Source organism: Rhinoraja longicauda, chromosome 6 (genome assembly GCF_053455715.1).
Source record: "Rhinoraja longicauda isolate Sanriku21f chromosome 6, sRhiLon1.1, whole genome shotgun sequence".
NCBI lineage: Eukaryota > Metazoa > Chordata > Chondrichthyes > Rajiformes > Arhynchobatidae > Rhinoraja > Rhinoraja longicauda.
In genome coordinates, this window is record NC_135958.1 from 77,678,094 (window position 1) to 77,703,210 (window position 25,117).

The 25,117-nt window shown below is 44.7% G+C and overlaps 1 protein-coding gene across 2 annotated transcripts in view; it reads left to right on the forward strand.

Moving 5' to 3' along the window:
- aspscr1 (ASPSCR1 tether for SLC2A4, UBX domain containing) overlaps positions 1 to 25,117 on the forward strand; it is a 175,065-nt gene that overhangs the window by 132,921 nt on the left and 17,027 nt on the right. For both annotated transcript variants that reach the window (XM_078401392.1, XM_078401391.1), the window contains exon 14: positions 23,161 to 23,212. In XM_078401392.1, the coding sequence (XP_078257518.1) occupies positions 23,161 to 23,212 (52 nt within the window). The remainder of the gene's footprint in view (positions 1 to 23,160; positions 23,213 to 25,117) is intronic.

Consider the following 25,117-nt stretch of genomic DNA (forward strand, 5'->3'; position numbering starts at 1 on the left):
CTTTCATCAGGAGTCAGCAGTGTGACTGATTTTAGCTTTTAGATCACAAACATAACGTGCGCTAAACACTGAGAACTATCTGGGCTGAACAAATTAAGGTTGGATTTTACTTTTTAGTTGTATGATTGAATAGATTTTAATGTTTTGCAGATTTTTAAAAAAAATCAGTTTAATTAATCCACTTTATCAAACTGTTCAGCACAGATTAAAATGCCTTAAATTGTACTATTTTGAGTACTGCCAATACATCCATTTTGGTAGACCATGCTGAACGTCCTAAATGTACTTGAGTAGGTTACAACTCTGAACATTGAATTCTCCAATTGTATTTAATCTGCAACCCCCCCCCCCCCGCCAACCCCAGCCTCTCTGTGCACCACCTGTACACGCACCCAATTCTCCCCCCCCCCCCCCCCAACCTGGATTCCTTCCTCTGGCTGCACAATTTGCACTTCTACCCTTATCTCACACTTTTCATCTTTAGAGATACAGCGCAGGAACAGGCCCTTTGGCCCATTGTCTTTCCTCCTACACCTCCGGCCCATTGAGTCCGCACCGACCAGCGACACTAATCCGACACACTAAGGACAATTTATAATTTTACCAAAGCCAATTAACCAAGATGCACAAACCTATTCATCTTTGGAGTGTGGGTGGAAACTGGAGCACCCGGAGAAACCCCACACGGTCACAGGGAAAACTTACAGACTATGTATAGACAACACACGCAGTCAGGATTGAACGCGGGTCTCTGGCACTCTAAGGCAGCAACTCTACCGCTGCATCACGGTGCTGCCCCACCTTTGTTCTCTGGCCTTTGTTCAACCATCTGCCTGTCAAATACCCCTCCCCCACCTGTACCCACCTATCCCGTACCAGGTTTTGTTCTGCCCCTCCTCTCTTCCTGCTTTCTCCTCCCCCCACCTCAATCAGTCTGAAGAAGGATCCCAGCCCAAAACATCACCTATTCATCTTCTCTTTGATGCTGCCTGACCCGCTGTGTTACTCCAGCACTTTGTGCTTTATCCAACAATCTAGACACTGATTGTTTGGAAATCAGAAGACAATTAACATACAAACTTGCAGGCTCCCTCATTATTTCACAACACAAGTGGTGTCTGTGGTCCAGAACACCCGGGGTCAATAATAGACAATAGACAATAGGTGCAGGAGTAGGCTATTCGGCCCTTCGAGCCAGCATCACCATTCAATGTGATCATGGCTGATCATTCTCAATCAGTACCCCGTTCCTGCCTTCTCCCCATACCCCCTGACTCCGCTATCCTTAAGAGCTCTATCAGGTTCTCTCTTGAATGGATTCAAATACTTGGCCTCCACTGCCTTCTGAAGCAGTGAATTCCACAGATTTACAACTCTGACTGAAAAGGTTTTTCCTCATCTCCGTTCTAAATGGCCTACCCCTTATTCTTAAACTGTGGCCCCTGGTTCTGGACTCCCCCAAAATTGGGAACATGTTTCCTGCCTCTAGAGTGTCCAACCCCTTAATAATCTTATATGTTTCGATAAGATCCCCTCTCATCCTTCTAAATTCCAGTGTATACAAGCCTAGCTGCTCCAGTCTTTCAACATACGACAGTCCCGCCATTCCGGGAATTAACCTAAACCTACACTACACGCCCTCAATAGCAAGAATATCCTTCCTCAAATTTGGAGACCAAAACTGCACACAGTACTCCAGGTGCGGTCTCACTAGGGCCCTGTACAACTGCAGAAGGACCTCTTTGCTCCTATACTCAACTCCTCTTGTTATGAAGGCCAACATTCCATTGGCCTGTGTGTAGGTTTGCGGATGGAGCTGGATCTAGTTTTCCAGTTCCCTTTAAACTCGCCAGTCATTGCAAAATGTATTCCACCAGGTATGGGGCGGGGAAGTGGTAGAGTTGCTGCCGACAGCGCCGGAGACTCGGGTTCAATCCCAACTACGGGTGCTGTCTGTATGGAGTTTGCACGCTCTCCCTATGACCACGCGGGTTTCCTCCAGATGCTCCTGTTTCCTCCCACATCCCGACGACGTGCAAGTTTTATGTTAATTGTCTTCTGTAAATTGTTCCCCAGTGTGCTGGATTGAACTAGTTTACGGGCGATCGCTGGTTGGCGTGAGCTCGGTGAGCCAAAGGGCCTGTTTCCTCGCTGGTTGGCGTGAGCTCGGTGAGCCGAAGGGCCTGTTTCCTCGCTGCATCTCCAAACTAAACTAAACTAAGTCTCTAAACTAAATGTAACATGTGAACAGAGATGAAGTAAGCGTGTCGGAAGATAGCCTCAAAATAGCGAGAGAGAATGTTGCAGAAGTCGCATCGAGAGGAGACTGCGCGCGCAGTGGAGCAGACGAAATGTGTCGCAAGGAACTGCAGAAACCTTCCTGCACATAAGTATGGTGGAATGTTATTTGGCATGAGGCCCAATTATCCAACTTGTCCAGCATTACTGAAATCCTGAGAATGATCAGAGTTTCACATTAATAATTCTGAATATAAGTTGATATATGTTGGCATAAAAGTTTGCATAAATATTGAAGCATCCTTCAGTCAACCAGATATTCCGTTGAAATGAATTAGCTGCAAAATCCATTGTGATTTCGTGTGAAGTGAGCCAGCGTCCGTATCAAACTTGAATTGGCCCTCGTGTTAATGGTAGGTTCTGATATCTTCATCCTGGCCTTCAGCTGTGTTTATTCCAAGTACATATACTGTGTATGTGTAACATCTGTCAGCATTTATCACTAACACACGAATTGTTTCTATCTTGTATCCTCCGGAGAAGAGTAAACTCACTGTCATCTCACAAACCAAATAGCACTGAATCAAAGGGCCCGTACGCCTTGATGTTTCAACTTTGTTATTGACATAAAACTCAAAATGAAATCCTGTAAATTATTCCAAGACCTTTGTTTAATCCTTCGGTGAATCGTCTGCACATTTTGTGCATCAAAAACTCTAGCTATGAATCTTTGTTATCGGTACAAGTTGGAAATAGCCTTTTGTATTGGAAAAAATATGAGCAAATATGCCAGCTCCGTATACAGACCATCGTGGGATCGTACAGCAGAAACAGGCTCTCAGTCTACTGTGTCTGTGCCAGCCATCAACCTATCCATGTTAATCTGATGTACCTGCACTTCATCAATTATACCTTGGTGATTTAAGTACTCGTCCAAATCCCTCTGAAATGTGTGTGTGTGTGTGTACCTGCTTCCACCACATTCTCAGGCAGTTGATTTTCAGAGCGGTTTGTCCTATCAACTCCCCTGAAGCTCCTCATATTGTAAAACATGATTTTCTTTGTGATTTTAATCTATACTGTACACCCGAGTTCTCACAGAAATGGAAATGGTGGTGATATGCGAATATTTGTGTACGTCATAAAGTTCTTGTGATAAGGATGGCCCATTCCCTATGAAATGTTCACAAATGGAGCCACACGCAATGGTCTGTTAAAACCAGTTGCGGAAAGATTAAATCTTTTTTAGTCTTATAGTTTTTGCAGGTGCAACCTGGAAACTGGCTCTTCTGCCCGCCGAATCCGCGCCAACCAGCGATCACCCGTACGCTAGTTCAATCCCACAGGCGAAGGATAATTTACAGAAGCCAATGAATTGTTAAGGTGGAGATTGACAGGTTCTTGATTAGTAAGTTCAAGAGCAGAATTAGGCCATTCGGCCCATCAAGTCTACTCCGCCATTCAGTCATGGCTGATCTATCTTTCCCTTCAACCCCATTCTCCTGCCTTCACCCCATAAACCCTGACACCCGTACTAATCAAGAATCCATTGACTTGGCCTCCACAGCAGTCTGCGGCAATGAATTCCACAGATTTACCACCCTCTGACTAAATAGATTCCGCCTCATCTTTTTAAAGGTATGTCCTTTTATTCTGAGGCTATGGCCTCTGGTCCTAGACTCTCCCACTAAGGGTGTCTGAGGTTATGGGGTGAAGGCAGGAGAATGAGGGGTTGAGAAGGAAAAAATATCAGCCATAATTGAACGGCGGAATAGACATGATGGGCCGAATGGCCTAATTCTGCGCCTATAACTTATGAACTTATGAAAATGGAAGCGAAATCAGGAAAGCCCAGTCTCAATGTAGCTGGAGTAACTGAACGGGACAGACAGCATTTCTGGAGAGAAGGAATGGATGACGTTTCAGGTCGAGACTTCTTCTTGTCCATTTGGTACAGAACATTGGCACCCATGCCGACAGTTGTCACTTTCTTTCTTTTGATCATCTTTTATCCAAACAAAATTTATTTGCAAAATCCACTTATGGTTGTGTTTTGACAGAATATTCTGGAATTTGAGGTTCTGCTGCAGAATATCTTGAGGTGAGGCTAAGCAGTGTGTGTTTAAAGGCACATAAATTGACCTTAATGTGTAGGAAGGAACTGCAGATGATGGTTTTAGCCGAAGAAAGACACGACATGCTGGAGTAACTCAGCGGGACAGGCAGCATCTCTGGAGAGAAGGAACGGGCGATGTTTTGGGTCGAGACCCTTCCCGAAACATCACCCATTCCTCCTCTCCAGCTGCCTGTCCCGCTGAGTTACTCCAGCATTTTGTGTCTATCTTAAATTAACCTTAAGACCGGGGTGTGAGCCATGAGTGGGGGAAGATGTGAGAACCAACAGGGACACATGAATCTCTCTGACCATTTTTAAGTACTTTAAAGATAGGTTGGGCAGGCAGACAAGTATGTTATGGTGCCCCTCCAAAATTGTTCAAAGTCAAATTCCTATGTAAGCCTCCCTTAGATTATTTTTTGCATTGATCTTTTTAGTTTAGAGATACAGGGCAGAAACAGGCCCTTCGGCCCACCGAGACCGCGCTGACCAGCGATTCCCGTACACAAGCACTATCCAACACTCTAGGGACGAGTTACAATTTTTACCGAAGCCAAATTAACCTACAAACTTGCACGCCTTTGGAGTGTGGGAGGAAACCGGAGCACCCGGAGAAAACCCACGCTGTCACAGGGAGAACGTGGGTATAAACTCCGTACAGACAGCACCCGTAATCAGGATCAAACCCGGGTCTCTGGCGCTGTGAGGCAGCAAGTCTGCCGTTGTGCCACCATGCCACCCGTGACGATAGTTCAATTTTTTCTACTTATTAAAATACTCTACAATTTTTAGAAACCAACTAAAGTACTTCTGGATTGTTAGATAAATGTGTATCTGTAAATACACATCTTATAATATGTCTATAATATTTATTTAAAATCGGATACAGAGGAAACATAGGAAACTCATTTGTTTCTTTTTGATTAGCATTCTATCTTTATCCTAAATGGTCATTTTACTTCAAAGTAACCAATGCTGACAGAACCGACTCGAAACATCAACGGTCCATTCCCTCCACAGATGCTGCCTGACCCACTGAGTTTTCCAGCACTTTGTGTTTTGCTCAAGATACCAGCATCTGGAGAATCTTGTGTCTCCATTTTAATGCTCCACTGCGAAATCAGCTCAAAATGTGCCCGCTCGGGAGAGGTTCTCCCCCTTTCAGTCTGTCAATGGGTCCCGACCCGAAACATCGCCTGTCCATTCCCTTCACAGATGTCGCCTGGCCCGCTGAGTGACTCCATCACTCTGTCTGCTTTGTTCTCTGCCAGCCAGGACTCTTTCTTGATTTAGCCAAAAGCATTCCATGTTCAAGGTCACCAGAATAATCATAAATAAACGGCGTCCTGGGACTGATGCTTCAAAGATAAATAAAAATAAATGTGACTGTCCAATATTAAGCCGAGCCCCTCACTGAAGTCGCCAGAGTCTGTGTGTTCACTGTTGCAGAATGGATGCAAGTGTTTCAAGACTGAGCTTCAGGATTACATTGTGACACGTTTGTAATCGCCTAGTAAACGTATACAGCCTTCGTTTTAAGCGTGACTTAGTGTAAAGCTTACTTTTGTTTCCCCAAGAACTGCGGAATTACAAAGCACAAATTTTAAAACATCTACTTTATGCTGCAGTCGCTTTGTATTTGATTGAAGACTTTGTACGGTTAATCAAAAACCAGCGGACTCCCAATGACATTTAAGGAATCTTAGGGAAGTGTTGACATGCCCTGCACTAAGCCCTTGTTATTTATAACAGGGGATACGGCTCACACTATCCACACACTAGGTCAGCAACAAAAGCAATTTGACAGACCATTGATTTTGTTTGAAAAATTGACCCGAGGTGCTGGAGTAACTAAGTGGCTCAGGCAGCATCTTCTGTAATGTTTATTGTCACATGAACCGAGGTACAGTGAAAAGTGCGAACCAGTCGGCGGAAAGACAATTCATGATTACAATCGAGTCGCCCACAGAGTACTGTTACACGATGACGGTTATAATAATAATAATAATAATAATGCATTTTATTTATATAGCGCTTTTCATATACTCAAAGACGCTTTACAGAGATTTTGAGAACATAGGGAAATGAATAAATAGATAAATAAGTAAATAAATAAATGAACAGAGAAAGGAGACAGAAGGTGAGGTGACCTTCAGTGGTTGAAGGCAGTACTGAACAGGTGAGACTTCAGCGATGTTTTGAATGTGGTGAGTGTGGAGGAGTCTCTAACGGTTTGGGGTAGTGAGTTCCATAGGGTGGGAGCAGCGATGGAGAAAGCCCTGTCCCCCCAGGATCTGAGTTTGGTCCGGATGTGGGGGGATAGGAGATTGGCAGCGGCAGAGCGGAGGGTGCAGGTGGGAGTGTGCCTGTGGAGGAGGTCGGTCAGGTAGGATGGGGCCAGGTTATGGAGGGCTTTGTAGGTTATGAGGAGGATTTTGTACTGGATTCTCTGGGGGATGGGGAGCCAGTGGAGTTTATAAAGGACGGGGGTGATATGGTCACGGATCGAGGTGTGTGTGAGTAGACGGGCAGCGGAGTTTTGAATGTATTGAAGTTTATTGATGATTTTTGAGGGTGCGCCATAGAGGAGGCTGTTGCAGTAGTCCAGACGGGAGGTGATGAAGGCGTGGATGAGGGTTTCTGCAGCTGTGGAGGAGAGGGATGGACGGAGACGGGCAATGTTTTTGAGGTGGAAGAAGGCTGTCTTTGTGATGTGTTTGATGTGTTTGTCGAAGGAGAGGGTTTGATCAAGGATGATTCCAAGATTCCGGATGTGAGGTGAGGTGGATACTGGGAGACCATCAATGTTGAGGATGAAGTTTTGGGTGGATTTGGTGAGCGTTTTTGGACCAATGATGATGATTTCAGATTTGTTGCAATTGAGTTTGAGGAAGTTTGATTGAAGCCAAGATTTTATTTCAGTGATGCAGTTTGTCAGTGTAGAGTGTGTGGTGGGGGAGATTGACTTGGTGGAGATGAGGAGCTGGATATCATCGGCGAAGCAGTGGAAGTTGAGACCATGACGGCGGATTAATTGACCAAGGGGGAACAGGTAGAGGATGAAGAGGAGGGGGCCAAGGACTGAGCCTTGGGGGACACCTTGGGGGGTTAGCATTTAGCATTTAGCGCCAGGTAAAGTCCGATAAAAGATACTCTGAGGGTCTTCAACGAGGTAGATAGTAGTTCAGGTACGCTCTCTAGTTGTTGGTAGGATGGTTCTGTTGCCTGATAACAGCTGGGAAGAAACTGTCCGTGAATCTGGAGGTGTACGTTTTCACACTTCTGTACCTCTTGCCTGATGGGAGAGGGGAGAAGAGGGAGTGGCCGGCATCACGGGAGAACCTGGACAGGCACTGTTTTGGGCCAGGACCCTTGTCTCTCCATTAATTTTGTTTGTGACCCCGCCATTGTCGGTCCATGCATCAAGTCATCGGCTCGGTTTTAATTCTCAGTGGCTATTCTTGCCAAGACAACACACAGAGCGCCGCGGACCGAGAACAAAGCTCCTTTTGGCAACAGATCTTTTGCCAAAATAAGCCATGGTGGAAAAATAGTCGGAAGCCATCAGCAGGAGTAATGAGCAAACATTTACACTGCAAATAAAAACCCACAAGTCTCAGAGAGGAATTTAAAAAAATCACCTCATCTCTGGCTCGAATGGGTGACTCCTTATTTTGAATTAGTGACCCTAGTTCTCAATAGTGCCACTGGGGTAACCTTGTTAAGACCTGGAAAATCTAGCATGTTTCAATCAAATAGCACATCAATCAAAAAGTTATTTTTAATAACTACTTCAGTGATCATAAGTAGTTATTATAAGGCTGAGGCACATTCCACAGATAGTTTTGGAGCACCGTGTGATCAGGCACTTTTTCTTAATGTAAATTGCCAATTGGTACATGGAAAGGAGAGGTTTAGAAGGATATGGGTCAATTGCAGGCAGGTGGGACTATTGTAGATGGGGCATCTTGGTCAGCGTGGGCTAGTTGGGCCGAAGACCCTGTTTCCACGCTGTATGACTCTATGGCAGGTCCTGGAGATTCAGGTTTATCTACCTGAAGAAGGGTCTCAACCCGAAACGTCGCCCATTCCTTCTGCTGAAGAAGGGTCTCGATCCGAAACGTCACCCATTCCTTCTCTCCCGAGATGCTGCCTGACCCGCTGAGTTACTGCAGCATGTTGTGATACCTCAGGTTTATTATTGTCACCTGTATCAATTTCTCCATGCACTCCAGGCAAATCAAATAATACTATACAGAAATATAATCAAGCCAAACTCAAGTAGAATAGGCTGGGCGGAAGCAAAGATGCAGAGTGCAGAATATAGTTCTCCGCATTGTAGCGTGACCGTTCCAGACACTAAGTCCAATGTCTGCAATAACAGAGGTGATTGAAACTGAACCCTAGCTTATGGAAGGATTGTTCAGATAACAGCTGACCCTGAACATGGTGGTGTGCGCTTTCAAGCTTCTATATCTTCTGCCCGACAGGAGTGGTGAGAAGAAGGATTGACCCGACCCGATGGGAAAGGTCTTTGATTGTGTTGGCTTCTTTCCCAAAGCATGAATTGTGGATGGAGTCCACTCCATTTAGAACGGAGATGAGGAAAAGCTTTTTTAGTCAGAGAGTTGTGAATCTGTGGAATTCTCTGCCTCAGAAGGCAGTGGAGGCCAATTCTCTGAATGCATTCAAGAGAGAGCTAGATGGAGCTCTTAAGGATAGTGGAGTCAGGGGGTATGGGGAGAAGGCAGGATCGGGGTACTGATTGAGAATGATCAGCCATGATCACATTGAAAGGCGGTGCTGGCTCGAAGGGCCGAATGGCCTCCTGCACCTATTGTCTATTGTCTATTGAGTCAGTGGTGGGGCGTCTGGTTTGTGATGGACTGGGCTACATCCACAATTCGCTGCAATTTCTTGCGGTCTCAGGCAGAGCTGTGATGCAACCCGACAGTACGCTTTCTCTGGTGCAAGCTGTACTTGGTGAGCACTGCATCTTGAATATATTCTGGTGTGAAATGTTATCGAAAATCAGTTGAAAAGTGACTCTGTTTTCCATTTTTATGGCAGTACCTCATGTTAAAGACAGCAGCCGCAAGTAATTCCAGGGACTGTTGGAAATGTCACTGTTTAAAGAATCCTCCCTCTCACTGCACTGTAAAGAACTGCAATCCCAGATTGTAAAGTCATAAATTCTTTGTCTTATTCATTATGAGAAACTTGAATCAATGTTGATATTTCTAATGGCATCTTGTAAGACTAAATGTCCCATCCTTCAGATAGACTCAAAGTGCTGGAGTAATCCAGCGGGTCAGGCAGCATCTCTGGAGAAAAGGGATGGGTGACGTTTCGGGTCGAGACCCTTCTTCAGACATCCAATCCTTCACCTTGACATGAGAACATGGGAAATAGAAGAAGGAACAGATTACTTGAGCCTGCCCCACTATGTGTTTCTTATTTGTTACACTTTCCCTTTGCAAAGTTAACTGCTGGTCCAAAGATGGTACCAAATAAAAAGTCACTACAATAACTCTGTTGAGTTTTAAACAGATAAAACTTTCTATACATTTTGAGAGAGCTAAGGTGTTATAATTGTGTAGGGAGCAATTGCAGATGCTGGTTTAAACTGAAGGCAGACACAGAAGGCTGTAGTAAACTTATTGGGTCAGGCAGCATCTCTGGAGAAAAGGAATGTGACTTTTTGGGTCGAAACCCTTCTTCAGACAGGAAGTGACTGTGATAGACACAAAAAGCTGGAGTAACTCAGCGGGACAGGCAGCATCTCGAGAGAGAGAGAAGGAATGGGTGACGTTTCGGCTCGAGACCCTTCAGACTGATGTCATCCATTCTTCACCCATTCCTTCTCTCCAGAGATGCTGCCTGTCCCGCTGAGTTACTCCAGCTTTTTGTGTGAATCTTCGGTTTAAACCACAGTCATCCGCAGTTCCTTCCTACACAAGTAACTGTCATACCTGTTAGATCTGAATGACCTTAAGATGGATATATTTAATTCAGTTTACAACTTTCACTCAGATTTAAATTTAAACTCTTGGTAAACAAGGGAGGCAACTGAATTGGATGCTAATTTTGGACCATCAAAGGCTAACATTTCTTTTCTGGTAAGGCTTAAAACTAATGTAGTGATGTTTTTCTTTGTTTTAAGTTATTAACTTTTTTTAAATTGCACGCTATATTTTCCAAAGAAAATGCCTGTGGTTTTGCTTTGTCCGTTAACTTCTTTAGTTAAGGGGTAGCACTCTCCCCCGTAAACAGTAAGTTCTGGATTCGAGAGCAAAAAAAACAGCAGATGGGGGAACTCAGCAGATCAGGTAGCATCTGTGGAGGGAACTCGACAGTCAATGTTTCAGGATTCAGACCTTTCTTCGCGACGGAAAGGGTAGAGAGGCAAGTAGCCAGGATAGAGGGGTGTGGGTCTTCTGTTTTTGGTTCAGATTCCAGCAACCGCAGTGACTGTCTCCAGTCCTGTGTCAATTCCACGCTAACATTTCCATGCCACATTGAAATCTCCAGAGATGCTGCCTGATCCGCTGGGTTACTCCAGCACTTTGCCTCTATTTTGGTATAAACCACCATCTTAGTTTAGTTTAGAGATACAGTGCAGAAACAGGCCCTTCGTCCCACCGAGTCCACACCGATCAGCGATCTCCCCATACACTAGCACTATCCCACACACTAGGGACAATTTACAACTTTTACCGTAGCCAATTAACCTACAAACCCGTACGTCTTTGGAGTGTGGGAGCACTTGGGGAAAACCCACACAGGTCATGGGGAGAACGTACAAACTCCGTACCGACAGCACCTGTTGTTGGGGTGGAACCCGGGTGTCTGGCGCTGTGAGGCAGCAACTCTACCGCTGCAACACTGGTCATGGGGAGAACGTACAAACTCCATACAGACAGCACCCGTAGTTGGGATCGAACCCGGGTCTCTGGCGTTGTGAGGCAGCAACTCTACCGCTGCGCCACCGTGACGCACTGTGCCTCCAGTCCTGAATAGAATGTCAATTCCATGCTAACATTCCCATGCCATGTTGAAATGCTATGGTCGGGTGTGCTACATATTTAGCTCCTGACCAGTTTTCTTGGAGTTCAGTGTTCTGGCAGATCTGTGTCAATGACATTGATTGAGGGATAATCAATTTTATTGATCAGCTGGCGATCAATGTTATTGATATTGATCACCTCTCAATCAATGCCTTTGACACATGATCTGAGCTTGCTCAAAGTTGTGATGATACTTTTAACGTACAGAATTAGCTATAACACAATTTCTGAAGGTTTCAGATAATCTGCTGGTTCTTTAAACTCCACCTCAATGAAAACATTTGCTGTTAAATCACCATATTTGCCTACTTGGTAATTTGTGAAATTGTTTCGACATGTATTCCCGTCAAACTGAGAAATCTTGGTTCAGTAGGAATGTATCGTGAGATGGTATTATTCTACCTTATGATTTTTATTTATAATTAAATGAGCATATACTCAAAAGTGAAATGAAGGTAGACACAAAATGCTGGAATTACACTAGTTCATTTCCCTCAGCGGGTCAGGCAGCATCTCTGGAGTGAAGGAATGGGTGACGTTTCGGGTCGAGACACTTCTTCAGAAATTCCTTCTCTCCAGAGATGCTGCCTGACCCGCTGAGTTACTCCAGCATTTTGTGTCTACCTTCGATTTAAACCAGCATCTGCAGTTTTCTTTCCCACTCAAAAATAAAACATTCAGAGCGGCACAGTGGCGCTGTGGTAGAGTTGCTGCCGCACCAGAGACCCTGGTTTGATCCTGACTACAGGTGCTGTCTGTACGGAGTTTTTGCATTCTCCCTATGACCATGTGGATTTTCTACGGGTCCTCTGGTTTCCTCCCATATTCCAATGACTTACGGGTTGGTTCAGGTATTTAGGTTAATTGGCTTCTGTTTGTGGCTTCTGTAAATTGTTCCTGGTGTGTGTGTAGGATAGAACTAGTGTATGGGTGATTGCTGGCCGGCCTGAACCCGGTGGGCCGATGCGCCTGTTTTCATGCTGTATCTAAACTAGATTAGAAATGCAGTGCGGAAACAGGTCCTTCGGCCCACTGAGTCCACAACGACCAGCGATCCCAACACTATCCTACACACCAACATTATCCTACACACACACCAGGGACTATTTACATTTTATACCAAGCCAATTAACTTACAAACCTGCACGTCTTTGGAGTGTGGGAGGAAACCGAAGATCTCGGAGAAAACCCACGCGGTCACGGGGAGAACGTACAAACTCCGTACAGACAGCACCCGTAGTCGGGATGGAACCCGAGTCTCCGGCGCTGTCAGACAGCAACCCTACCGCTGTGCCACCCCTCTGTAAACTAAACTAAAGCTATCAAATAGAGTTGTTTATATGATTTCAAGCCCCATTAAATCTCTTTGGTCATATTTGATTTAATAGGTAAAGCGTTTAAAAATAAAGGGTGTTGTGAAATTCTGTCTGGCTGCTTTGGGTGATTTTGTAAAACACTAATATTTCACATTACCGGTCTCTGGCTAGAATGCTAAATGCCTAAAATCAGGTGCTTCAGGCATCTATAGTGATGTTCATTCTCATAATCACTCCCATTCTTGACCACTTAGTCAGATAAAAGCTATGTCAAGTTTAATGATTTCTCCCTGTTCCTAAATACTCTGGCATACTATTCATACATTTGTAGGAAGGAACTGCAGATGCTGGTTTAAACCGAAGAAAGACGCAAAAGCTGGAGTAACTCAGTGGGATGGGCAGCATCTCAGGAGAGAAGGAATAAGTAACGTTTCGGGTCGAGACCCTTCTTCAGTCTGACCCAAAACGTCACTTATTCCTTTTCTCCGGAGATGCTGTCTGACCCACTGAGTTACTCCAGCGTTTTGTGTCTATCTTTGGTATAAAACAGCATCTGCACACCAGCTTTTCTGATGTCCTGTCGTAAATAAAGTTCCTCATCCCTGGTATCATTGCAGTAAATTTATTTTCTTTCCTTCATTAAAACTTTGACACCTGTCCTGGTGCTCAGAGTTAAACAATTACCTCAGAGATCTGGCTGGTGTTTTAGTAGGAAAATAACTGCAGATGCAGGTGAACCTCAACTGCACCTCCTCCAACCTCATCTATTGTATCCGCTGTTCCAGATGTCAACTTCTCTACATCGGCGAGACCAAACGCAAGTTCGGCGATCGTTTCGCTCAACACCTTCGCTCAGTCCGCCTTAACCAACCTCATCTCCCAGTGGCTGAGCACTTCAACTCCCCCTCCCACTCCCAGTCTGACCTTTTTGTCATGGGCCTCCTCCATTGTCATAGTGAGGCCCACTGCAAATTGGAGGAACAGCATCTCATATTTCGCTTAGGCAGCTTACACCCCAGCGTTATGAACATTGATTTCTCTAACTTTAGATAGCTCCTCTGTCCCTCTCTTTCCCTCCCCCTTCCCAGTTTTCCCACTGTCTTCCTGTCTCCTACTACATCCGTTCTTTGTCCCGGCCCCTCCCCTGATATCAGTCTGAAGAAGGGTCTCGACCCGAAACGTCACCCATTCCTTCTCTCCCGAGATGCTGCGGGAGCATCAGATGATGCTGTTACTCCAGCATTGTGTGATACCTGGCTGGTGTTTTATGACGTTTTTGCGCTACTTTCATACTTCAGTATGGAAGCCAGCCATCTCATCTTACTTCGCTATCTTCAGGGATTTGCATTTATACACCTCCTTAAAAGTGCAACGTTTAAGTTATATTGCATCTCCTCTGCTTTCCTAACAAAGTCCTTTAGTTCACAGTATTGAATTTCTGCTGAAAATGTGCCAACCCATCCCATCCATTACCTCAGTTGTCTGTCACCAGCCTCGCATTGATGAAGATATTCTCGAGCTGCGTGTTATCGGCCTGTCAAGTCTTGGAGCTGTTGTGTTTGTTCGGTGATCGGGTCACAGTCTCCTGTTTCTTTTAAAGTCCGGGTTAATAAACTGCTGACAGGAGATGGAGCTTGGATTCACAAAAGCAGAGAAAATGTTACCCATATCCTTTAGTTTAGTTTAGAGATAATGCGAGGAAACAGGCCCTTTGGCCCACCGAGTCCGCGCCGACCAGCGATCCCCGTGCACTACCACTATCTTGCACACTAGGGACCATTTACAATTTTACCAAGCCAATTAATCTACAAACCTGAACGTCTTTGGAGTGTGGGAGGAGACCAGAGCACCCGGAGAAAATTCACGCAGGACACAGGGAGAACGTGCAAACTCCGTACAGACAGCGCCCGTGGACAGGATGGAACCCGGGTCTCAGGTGCTATGCAGCAGCAACCCCACCACTGCACCACCGGATCCTGAATGCAAGACTGCTTTATACTAAGTTCACCAGAAGTGAGATGGATGGTCGTCGCTAAAGGATAAAGATAATAAGGTAGATTGAAGTTTTCAGCTCCTTGCACTTGCGTTTCTGACTGGTAATTAAAGCATCAATTGATGCTTGATTACTTTGTACAATTAGAGGCAGGCAGCAGTTCCTAATCAGAAAACTAGAATAGAGCGTCTTCTCTGCTTAGCTTTAGAAATGTTGGGAAGGCATTCCTGTGCAGATGCTGTTTGATGGGAAACATATGCATGGCTTGCGAACTGCGAAAGATGTCCACTGCCGACTGCGTCAATGAAAAGCACATACTTTAGGTGTGGGTGAGAACATCAAGGGTTTGACTTTACCCTGCAGTTATTTATATATATATTTTTTAAACTCTTGCGATCCTGACTGAATTATTTGGTCGAGAGAAGGGTGCGCAGTGTAGGGTGCCACTGCATTTGTTGTACTCATTTAAAATACATTCAATGGGTCTCATTCAGGCTGGAGATTCCCTTCACCACTCCATGCTTTTGTTTAAACCTAGTGTCTCGCGATAGATTCTTTGTTTGATCTTTCAGCCATGCAAAGAGCAAAGATAGCACAGGCAAGTGGTTTTAATTACAAACAGCCCAAATCCATAAGCATCAACTGGAGAAGAAAGAAAGAAATCTTTCACCACATTTGGAGCACTACCTAGAGAGGATTTACTAGATATCTGGGAATTGGGGTTGATTAAATAAATTACAATAACAGTAGCATTTTTAATGCACAGGCTTAACCTCTTCAGAAGCGCGTTCACATTAACAAACCAAAGTAAAATCAAATCACCAATTTTCTTCAGCAGTATCATTTTCGATATTTGCATTTAATTCTATCCAATAATTATCAGGAATTAATATTCCAGATAAAAATCGTAAAAATTTTGCGGCTTTTAAGTTCTATAAATAGCTTACAAACACAGGGTATGACTCATTGGAAAAAAGTTTCATGGAGCCACAGTTGGAAGTTTTAAGTTTTACCGTACAGAAAGGTAATTTAGTTAGCATCTAGTTCATAAGCGATAGGAGCAGAATTAGGCCATTCAGCCCATCGAGTCTACTCCAGTATTCAATCATAGATTATCTATCTTTCCCTTTCAACCCCATTCTCCTGCTATCTCCCCATAACCCTTGACACCCGCACTAATCTGTCATCCAAAAGTCAGAAATGGTTTCCAGGAGTGTGCAAAAAAAAACAAAAAAAACTTTGTACTGAGTTACAAGTCCACCTGGTTTGGAGATAGAGTGTGGAAACAGGCCCTTCAGCCCATCGAGTCCGTGCTGGCCGGAAATCCCCATGCACTAGCACAATCCTACACACTAGGAACAACTTACAATCTTTACCGAAGCCAATTAACCGACAAACCTGTACGTCTGGAGTGTGGGAGATAAACCGGAGCACCTGGAGGAAAACCTAAGCAGGTCATGGGGAGAACGCACAAATTCCATACAGACAGCACCCGTAGTCAGGATGGAACCCGGGTCTCTGGCGCTGTGAGGCAGCAACTCTACCGCTGTGACGCTGTGGTATGCCTTCTATGCTTCCAGATTTAAACCAGCAGAATATTTCCAAGTTACTCCCTAATAGTATAGTGTCCTTTAGGTCAGAATCTTTCTGAAAATTATCATCTCGGTTGAACTTTACTAGGACTGCGTCGAATTGGAGTGTCTTCTCTCACCTTCAGATGACATGTATTTACTGTTTGAAACTGTTCTCAATTTGTACGGTTACTTCCTGTCAACATTAAAAGCCCCTTGGCTGCCCGGTTACTGGCTTATACCCAATCTCTGTAAATTGTCTTTTGGGTGTGTGGGTTTTCGTGAGCTCTCCACATGAGAAACCTCAGCCCTGCTGCTTCATGCAAGTTTGGACAACTTTAACTTTGGGCAAACAGTTAAACGAACGCTCCACCTGCTCATTGTAGCGTCCTGAAATCTTCTGGTGTTTTATTTTTTGGATAGGAGATTCTCCGAGTGTTTTTTCATTGGATGTGCCTGAACCACCAGAACTAAAATTATTTGTATATCCTCGTCAGTACAAAGTAGTTCTGTCAGTGAGATAGACACAAAGTGCTGGAGTAACTCAGCGGGCCAGGCAGCATGTCTAGAGAAAAGGAACAGTTGACGTCTCGGGTCGGAACCCTTCTTCAGCGACCGTTCCGACCTGAAACATCGCCTGTTCCTTTTCTCCAGAGATGCTGCCTGGCACGCTCAGTTACTCCAGCATTTTATGTCTAACTTCGGTATAAATCAGCATCTGCAGTCCCTTCCTACACAATTCCGTCAGTAATCTAGGTTAATGTATTATCATATCACAATCACAATCACAATCGTGAAATAATCAAGTGAGATGGGTTTGAGTAAGAGTATCCTGTTGCTCCTCCAGTAAAGGGGAACAAGTTTGAAGATAGCTGAGAAATCTATTAAGGAAAACACTGTCAAAAATAAAAATCAAGGAAATTCCAGTTGCTGGAAATCTAAAATAAAAAAAATACAATAAATAGACAATAAACAATAGGTGCAGGAGGAGGCCATTCGGCCCTTCGAGCCAGCACCGCCATTCAATGTGATCATGGCTGATCATTCTCAATCAGTACCCCGTTCCTGCCTTCTCCTCATATCCCCTGACTCCGCTATCCTTAAGAGCTCTATCTAGCTCTCTCTTGAATGGGGTGGAGTTGCTGCCTTACGGTGCCAGAGACCCGGGTTCGATCCTGACCACGGGTGCTATCTGTATGGAGTTTGTACGTTCTCCCTATGACCGCATTGGGTTTTCTCCAGCTGCTCCGGTTTCCTCCCACATTCCAAACACTTGCAAGTTTGTAGGTTAACTGGCTTCTGTAAAAATTGTCCCTAGTATGTAGGATGGAACTCGTATAAGGGGTGATTGTTGGTCAGTGTGGACCTGGTGGGCCAAAGGGCCCGTTTCCACACTGTATGTCTAAACTAAGCTAAACTGTTTGGAATGTGGGAGGAAACCTGAACATCCGGAGAAAACCCGCACGGCAACAGGGAGAACGTACCGACGGCATCCGTAGTCGGGATCGAACCCGGGTCTCTGGTGCTGTAAGGCAGCAACTCTACTGCTTGTGATAGAGAATTATAAATTCATACAATGCTGGAGTAACTCAGCAGGTCAGGCAGCATCTCAGGAGAGAAGGAATGGGTGACGTTTCGGGCCGAGACCCTACTTCGGGTCTCGACTCGAAACGTCACCCATTCCTTTCCCTCCTGGGATGCTGCCTGACCTGCTGAGTTACTCCAGCATTTTGTGAAATAAATACCTTTGATTTGTACCAGCATCTGCAGTTATTTTCTTATACTATAAATTCATACGTGTGGAAATGTGATTTATATTTTCATAATCCTGTAACCTTGTCTTGTAAGACAAATGATCTCATTATTTACTAAGCAGCAGAGAGTGTCCTGCCGCGTGACACTGTCAAATTGCAACAATGAGTTTGGATGAAAGAATCTACTATAATATGCTCCCTCTTCTGCTTTGTTCTTGGTGTTATTTATGGAAGGTTCCAGGTTGCCCCGCATTGTAGAGGTGACCATCTGGATGTGTTTGATCATTTGAATTTTTAATGCAATATATATTCCCACTTTACGTTTGTGAGAGCTTTAGGAATGTTTGATGCACATTAATAAACGATTCTTTTGAACTCTTCCCCACGCCACACTTCTCCCCGGCCTCCCCCCTTTTTACAACTTCAAGAATACCATGAACTAGTTCTGAGGTTCTCAAACATCTTTTTACCGAATCTCATTTCAAAGCGATTCTTCATCCCACATCCCCATTCTCCATTTTAATTATTCACATAGAATAAAAAGCAAAGATAATAGAGATGGGCAAGATAGACCACTCGACCCTAAAAACCGTAGTACGTCACGGCACCATTTTAGTAGGCAGAAACTTGCAGAAACATTTAAAAAGAAAAATAACAAAAATCTGTGAATTGATAGATGAGATATTTTCTGCATTTTCATGGTATCATCACGCATACTGTTCCCCCAAAACACTGATTACACTGCGAGAGGCATAACGAACGGCGTGTTTTGCTTACTAAAATGGCGGACGTTACGCTCCTTTGCGTACTACACTTCAGTATAGGCGATTTCGACGGAGTGGTTCATTTTGCTCCTCTTTTAATCTTTGATTAAAAACTATCTTGTTGATATAACTGTGCTTCTCCCTGCCCTTCTAACTTTCCCTGTACCACCAGAGCCTGGCCTCACAGCTTCCCTCAGTTGCTGAGTTCCATCTGGATTCAACAATTCACACCCTTGTGCAACACTTTCATATCCTTTAGATCAATATCCTTCACATCCTAAAGACACTGATCTCAGGGAAAGCCCGATAATAAACAAACTCCAAGGAATTAGATAACTCTGGACAGGAACTGCAGATGCTGGAATCTTGCGAAGAACACAAAGTGCTAGAACCCCCTCCCTTGTCCCCTTTTCATCTATATCCTTTGTCCACCCATCTGCCAGCCAAAAGCCCCCTTTATCTGTATCCACCTATCACTTGGTAGACACAAAATGCTGGAGTAACTCAGCAGGTCAGGCAGCATCTCAGGAGAGAAGGAATGGGTGACGTTTCGGGTCGAGACCCTTCTTCAGTCTGAAGAAGGGTCTCGACCCGAAACGTCACCCATTCCTTCTCTCCTGAGATGCTGCCTGACCCGCTGAGTTATCCATCATTTGGTGTTTACCTTTGATTTTAACCAGCATCTGCAGTTTTTTTCCTCCACCTATCACTCTTGCTCCCACCTCTTTTCCAGCTTTGTCTCCCACACTACAATCAGTCTGAAGAAGGGCCCCCGGCTTTAAAATGTCGCCTGTCCACGTCCTCCACAGATGCTGCCCGACCCACTGATTTACTCCGGCACTTTGCATTCTAATTAAATAACTCTCCTCTGATTCATTTTCATTGTAGGCTTTATGTAGAAAGAAATGCTTATAAACGGATATTCCTGCTCAGCCAACTGTAGGATTCAATACAACGTTCACTGCCATTGAAGATAAACCCATTAAAAAATAAACCTTTTGGATGAAGCTTTATACACCTTAGCATGGAAACAATCAGATTCATCGATGTTTGCAATGCTGAGGACATGTTTTGGGTGCAGTCTGAAAAAGGGTCCCGACCCGAAACGTCACCCATCCTTTTTCTCCAGAGATGCTGCCTGACCCGCTGAGTTACTCCAGCATTTGGTGTTTACCTTTGATTTTAACCAGCATCTGCAGTTTTTTTCCATCCACCTATCACTTGCCGGGCTTTGTCTTGCTCCCACCTCTTTTCCAGCACTTTGCCTCTGTCTTTGGTGTATACCAGCACCTACACATAGCCTAGCGAGGGGGGTAATAGGTTGTCATGGACAAATTGGGGCCGAAGGGCTGTTCCTGTGCTGCCTGTCTCGATGATTTTGACGGATTGTGCGCCATAGGTTAAAATCTCATTCACGGTTCTCTGGGGAACGGAGCTCGTGTGTGTGTGTTCGTTGGAAAATGGGAACGTCGCCGTACTCTTTTATCCTTGGGCTCTTTATGCCTGGCACCCCAGTCCGGAATACCATCGTCACTCCACTACACATTCCACCCCGGTTAAAATGTCGAACAAAGGTGCAGTTGTTGTGCAAACGTCTGGCTTTCTTTCGCCGTGTAAGACCCTGGTCTCCCGCTCGCGACACTGCAGGGGGTTGTAAAGTAGACTTGGTGCCGTGCGATAAGTCTACTTTCCAAGGTCTCCTCCACTCCCTGCAGAGTTACAGACCATTTGTTACAAGAACCAAGGGATGGACTAAAACTAAATCCGTGTCTTTGAGAATGGGAAGATTTAGAGTGACAGGGGCAGTGCCAAGTTGGGCCTGGCCGCCGGCTCCAAACAATGCACTGTTTTCTGCTTATGACAGGAGCTGATGTGCCAGAATTATGGAGCTTTTCCGAGCCTCACGCTGCACTGCTTTCCCCAGCCAAATGGGCAGAAAATAACTGCGTGGGAACTAATTGACAGGAAATGCCCGTTAATGAGAGAGTAAGCAATGGAGATCTTGATTGCTACCTGTCGTTTGTTGCACTTATCTCAGGGCATTTCAGTATTCAAAGATAATTCCAGCGTTGCCAAAGCCGTCTGATTTCATATCAAGTTTAATTGCTATAACTTAAGCTGTGGAACCGGTCGACTTGGAAGAGTGCCAGACCCAGAATCGGACGACGTGAGATAAAAGTTTATTAAATATGCAATTATTAAGATATAGTTTCATTTATTATTGATAATCGCCACTTGGCTCATGAAAAAAACAGAGACACACAGCCTTCCTCTTACCAATCTCTGCCACTGTCACCCTCACCCCCACCCCCCGACTCCTTCCAGTCATTAATTGGTGCATTCCAAAGATTCACACAGTGGAAATAAGGGACATGTAACAACCTAAACATGAGGAAGTTGAATGATTTGTTGTGTGGAAGAAAGGGGAAGTCACCGACACTTGGTCGAGGCGGTTGATTACTTTGTATGTAATTCAAAGGCAAAGGATGCTGTGGAATGTTCCCCCAGAAGATAGCATCAGCCCGATGTAACCTATCCCATGAAAGATTCACAGTAGGGGGGTTTTTAAACCAAAAGATTGCGAAGCTCGGGGATGAAAAGCAGAGAGCGACCCCTACCTCTGACTCTCGGTTACAGCGGGCAGGGGCCGGAGTAACTCAGCGGGTCAGACAGCATCTCTGGAGAAATGGAATAGGTGACGTTTTGGGTCGAGACCCCTCTTCAGACGTTCTCCCCACCACCTTTCACTGGGATCATTCGGCCCACGGTTTATTCTTCGTCTCTCCCCCCTCCTCCCTATTTCTTTGTTCAAATAAATCTATCAGCAATGTTACAAGCAGAGTGACGTGCTGATAAATATTCTGGGAGAAGGACCTTGCATTCGATTTCACAAGAAAATAAATGCAAACCAGTGCACTCTATCCATGTGCATGGATGCTGTGGATAAGGTCAGTGGACCAGATGTGGGCAGTTAACACGGTCTTTGATCAGCTCTGCCTCGTGTCCCTGGGGTATATCATCCATAAAGTGATGTCGATAGACCTTGCTCTCCCTGAACTCCAGGTATCGGCCCTACCCAGACCCGGAATAGACGTCTTAGGCATAGCTGCAGAGACAATCGTCAGCCGATGGATTGGTCTGAATAAGCAATAAATACTTCCACACTACATGTGATGTGTACTGAAAGGACTGAACAACATCTACTTTTACTCAGCGCACCTTGCCAACAACTTCTCAGCAATATAATGTATAATTCAGCTGTGTAAAACAGGAACTGCAAATGTTGGTTTACAAATAAAACAAACAGAAAGTGTTGGAGTAACTCAGCGGAAACGTCACCTATTCTTTTTCTCCAGAGATGCTGCCTGAGTCGCTCCACAAATTTGTGTCTATCTTAAGAAAAGGCTTCTTGCTTGTAATCCTGGCTGCATTGTTGAAGGTGTTAACTTCCAGATAAGCAGGAGAATCTAGAAACTGTTTATAGACACAAAAAGCTGGAGTAACTCAGCGGGTCAAGAGGCATCTCTGGAGAAAAGGAATAGGTTACGTTTCGGGGCAAGGCCCTTCTTCTGACTGAGAGTCAGGGGAAAGGGGAAAGGAGAGATATAGATGGTACATAGACACGTGAATGAAATATATGTAAAAAGTAACAATGATAATGGACAGGTGGAGTCCACAATGATCCCTTGTTGGCTGTAGGCTAGGTGATAACGAGTTATACAGACAGTGAAACTCAACAGGACGACAGTGAAACTAGTGCAACGACTAGGGTGGGGGAGGGACAGAGAGAGAGGGGATGCAAGGGTTACTTGAAGTTAGAGAAATCAATAAACTGGCTGTCTGCCCAGCAGGAGATAAAACTTTTAAAAAGAGCAGAGATACTGATCACATACGAACCAGTGTCATCAAAGATGTAATACTTTTTTACTCATCTGCGGTGAGTAAAAAACTTGCACGAAGACTTGCACGAAGAACTGTTATCGTGTTTGCAAAGTATTTTAGAATGTGCTGATGGTTCCACCTACGTAGGTGCGAGCTCCTTTTGCCAAATTTGATAAAACGTGATCATTTTTTTCTCTCTTTCGTTGCATTGTATATTTGTCAAATGTTTACTTCTGGCGTAATTTAGATGGTAGTTCCGCATCTGTGAGCAGCGATAGTGCAATCTGCAAATGTTCTGGCAGGTTTTGGTAAAGGGAGAGAGAAAATCTGTTTAGTATTCATTTCTGTTGCTTCATGGCTGGCGCTTTGGGTTGTTGGGTTTGAGTTAACTTGAGAGTAAAGACATAATGACAGCCATCTGTGGAGATCCTTCACTATTCTTTGTTCTTTTTGCTTCAGGCAAACTTATTTCCTGCCGCTCTTGTCCACTTTGGCTCTGAAGTTAGAATGGGTGAGTAACATAACCTTACTTATTTTGATTTCCTCGAGTTACTGTTTCAGTGATTTTGTCCTATAACTCTTCCTGCCCCTGGATATATCGTGTCATTTCTTCTGGACATGGCTAAATTATTCTTCCACCTGCTACCTTTCCGGTGTTCGGCATGGATCCACGTATTGAAATAATCAATTTCCTATTTCTGGTCCTCCCGCCCACAGTCTTAACTAATTGATCTTCAACATGAATTAACAGCAACATAGGAAATAAGGTCCATTGCCTTATAGAACAGTTGATTGACTTGCACGGTAGAATTCAAACTTTAGGCTTCACTTTAACCTTTGGAGATACAGCGAGGAAACAGGCCCATCGACCCACCAAGTCCGCGCCGACCACCGCACACTAGCACTATCCTACACACTAGGGACAATTTGCAATTTTACCGAAACCAATTCACCTACAATTCTATACATCTTTGGAGTGTGGGAGGAAGCCGAAGCACCCAGAGAGAACCCACGCGGTCACAGGGAGAACGTACAAACTGTACAGGCAGCCCAGGATCAGGATGGAACCTGGGTCTCTGGTACTGCAAGGCAGCAACTCTACCGTTGTCCCACTGTGCCGCCCAGATGGTTAAGCTCAATAAAGTTATGATTAGTCTATTGGTCTTTCAATGGACTTTGTCAGTTCGCTGCGGGAATTGCATCTTGTGCTGCCCTTATGTGACCATTGCAAGAATCACCACGACCCACTCGGCCCATTCCTAAACTTGACAGACCCATTGACGAAGGCAATCACTAAAGAAAAAGTCTTAAAATAAGCAGCTGTCCACCTGCGACCCTTGCCTATGTCAGTTTCGCTGAACACCTCCGCTCAGTCCACCTAAACCTACCTGATCTCCCGTTTGCTCAACACTTTAACTCCCCCCTCCCATTCCCACACTGACCTTTCTGTCCTGGGCCTTCATTGTCAGAGTGAGGCCCAGAATAAATTGGAGGAACAGCACCTCATATTTTGCTTGGGCAGCTTACACCCCAGCGGTATGAATTTTGACTTCTCTAACTTCAAGTAACCTTTGCCTTCCCTCTCTCTCCATCCCTCCCCTCTTCCCAGTTCTCCGACTCGTCTGACTGTTCTCGTTTACATTTTATCTCTGTTTGCTTTGTTGTTACCTTCTCCTAACTAACAATGATCTATTCTACATTTTCCTTGATCTGCATCCCCTTTGTCGAGTTTTCACACCTTACATTTCCTTATCTCTATCTCCCACTCCCCTGATTCAGACTGAAGAAGGGTCTGGATCCGAAACGTCACCCATTCCTTCTATCCAGAGATGCTGCCTGTCCCGCCGAGTTACTCCAGCATTTGATGTCTATCTTACATTTATTTTCAGGTTGTGAGTGGCTGTGCTAGACTAGGAAGTGGTCGACACGGCCTGGTGTCAAGTGTGCAAGGGCAACCTTTGAAGCACCGCACATGATCAGTCTGAAGAAGGGTCCCGACCTGAAACGTCACCAATCCCTTTTCTCCAGAGATGCTGCCTGGCCCGCTGAGTTACTCCAACACTCTGTATCTCTATCATTTGGTACAAACCAACATCTGCAGTTCCTTTTTCTACGTATATAGACACAAAAAGCTGGAGTAACTCAGCTGGTCAGGCAGCATTTCTGGAGAAAAGGAATAGGTGACCTTTCGGGTCGAGACGCTGCATCAGCCTACATCTATGTTCTCTAAATCCCTGTAAAGCGTCTTTGAGTATATGAAAAGCGCTATATAAATGTAATGTATTATTATTATTATTATTATTATCATTGGTTCCTACGTGTTAGTCCGGGCTGTGGCAGGTGTGAAGCCTTGTGTAAGAGGTTAGCTTCTCCCTGTGATTTGTCATTGTGTCCCATCTACCCATGGAGTGATGCA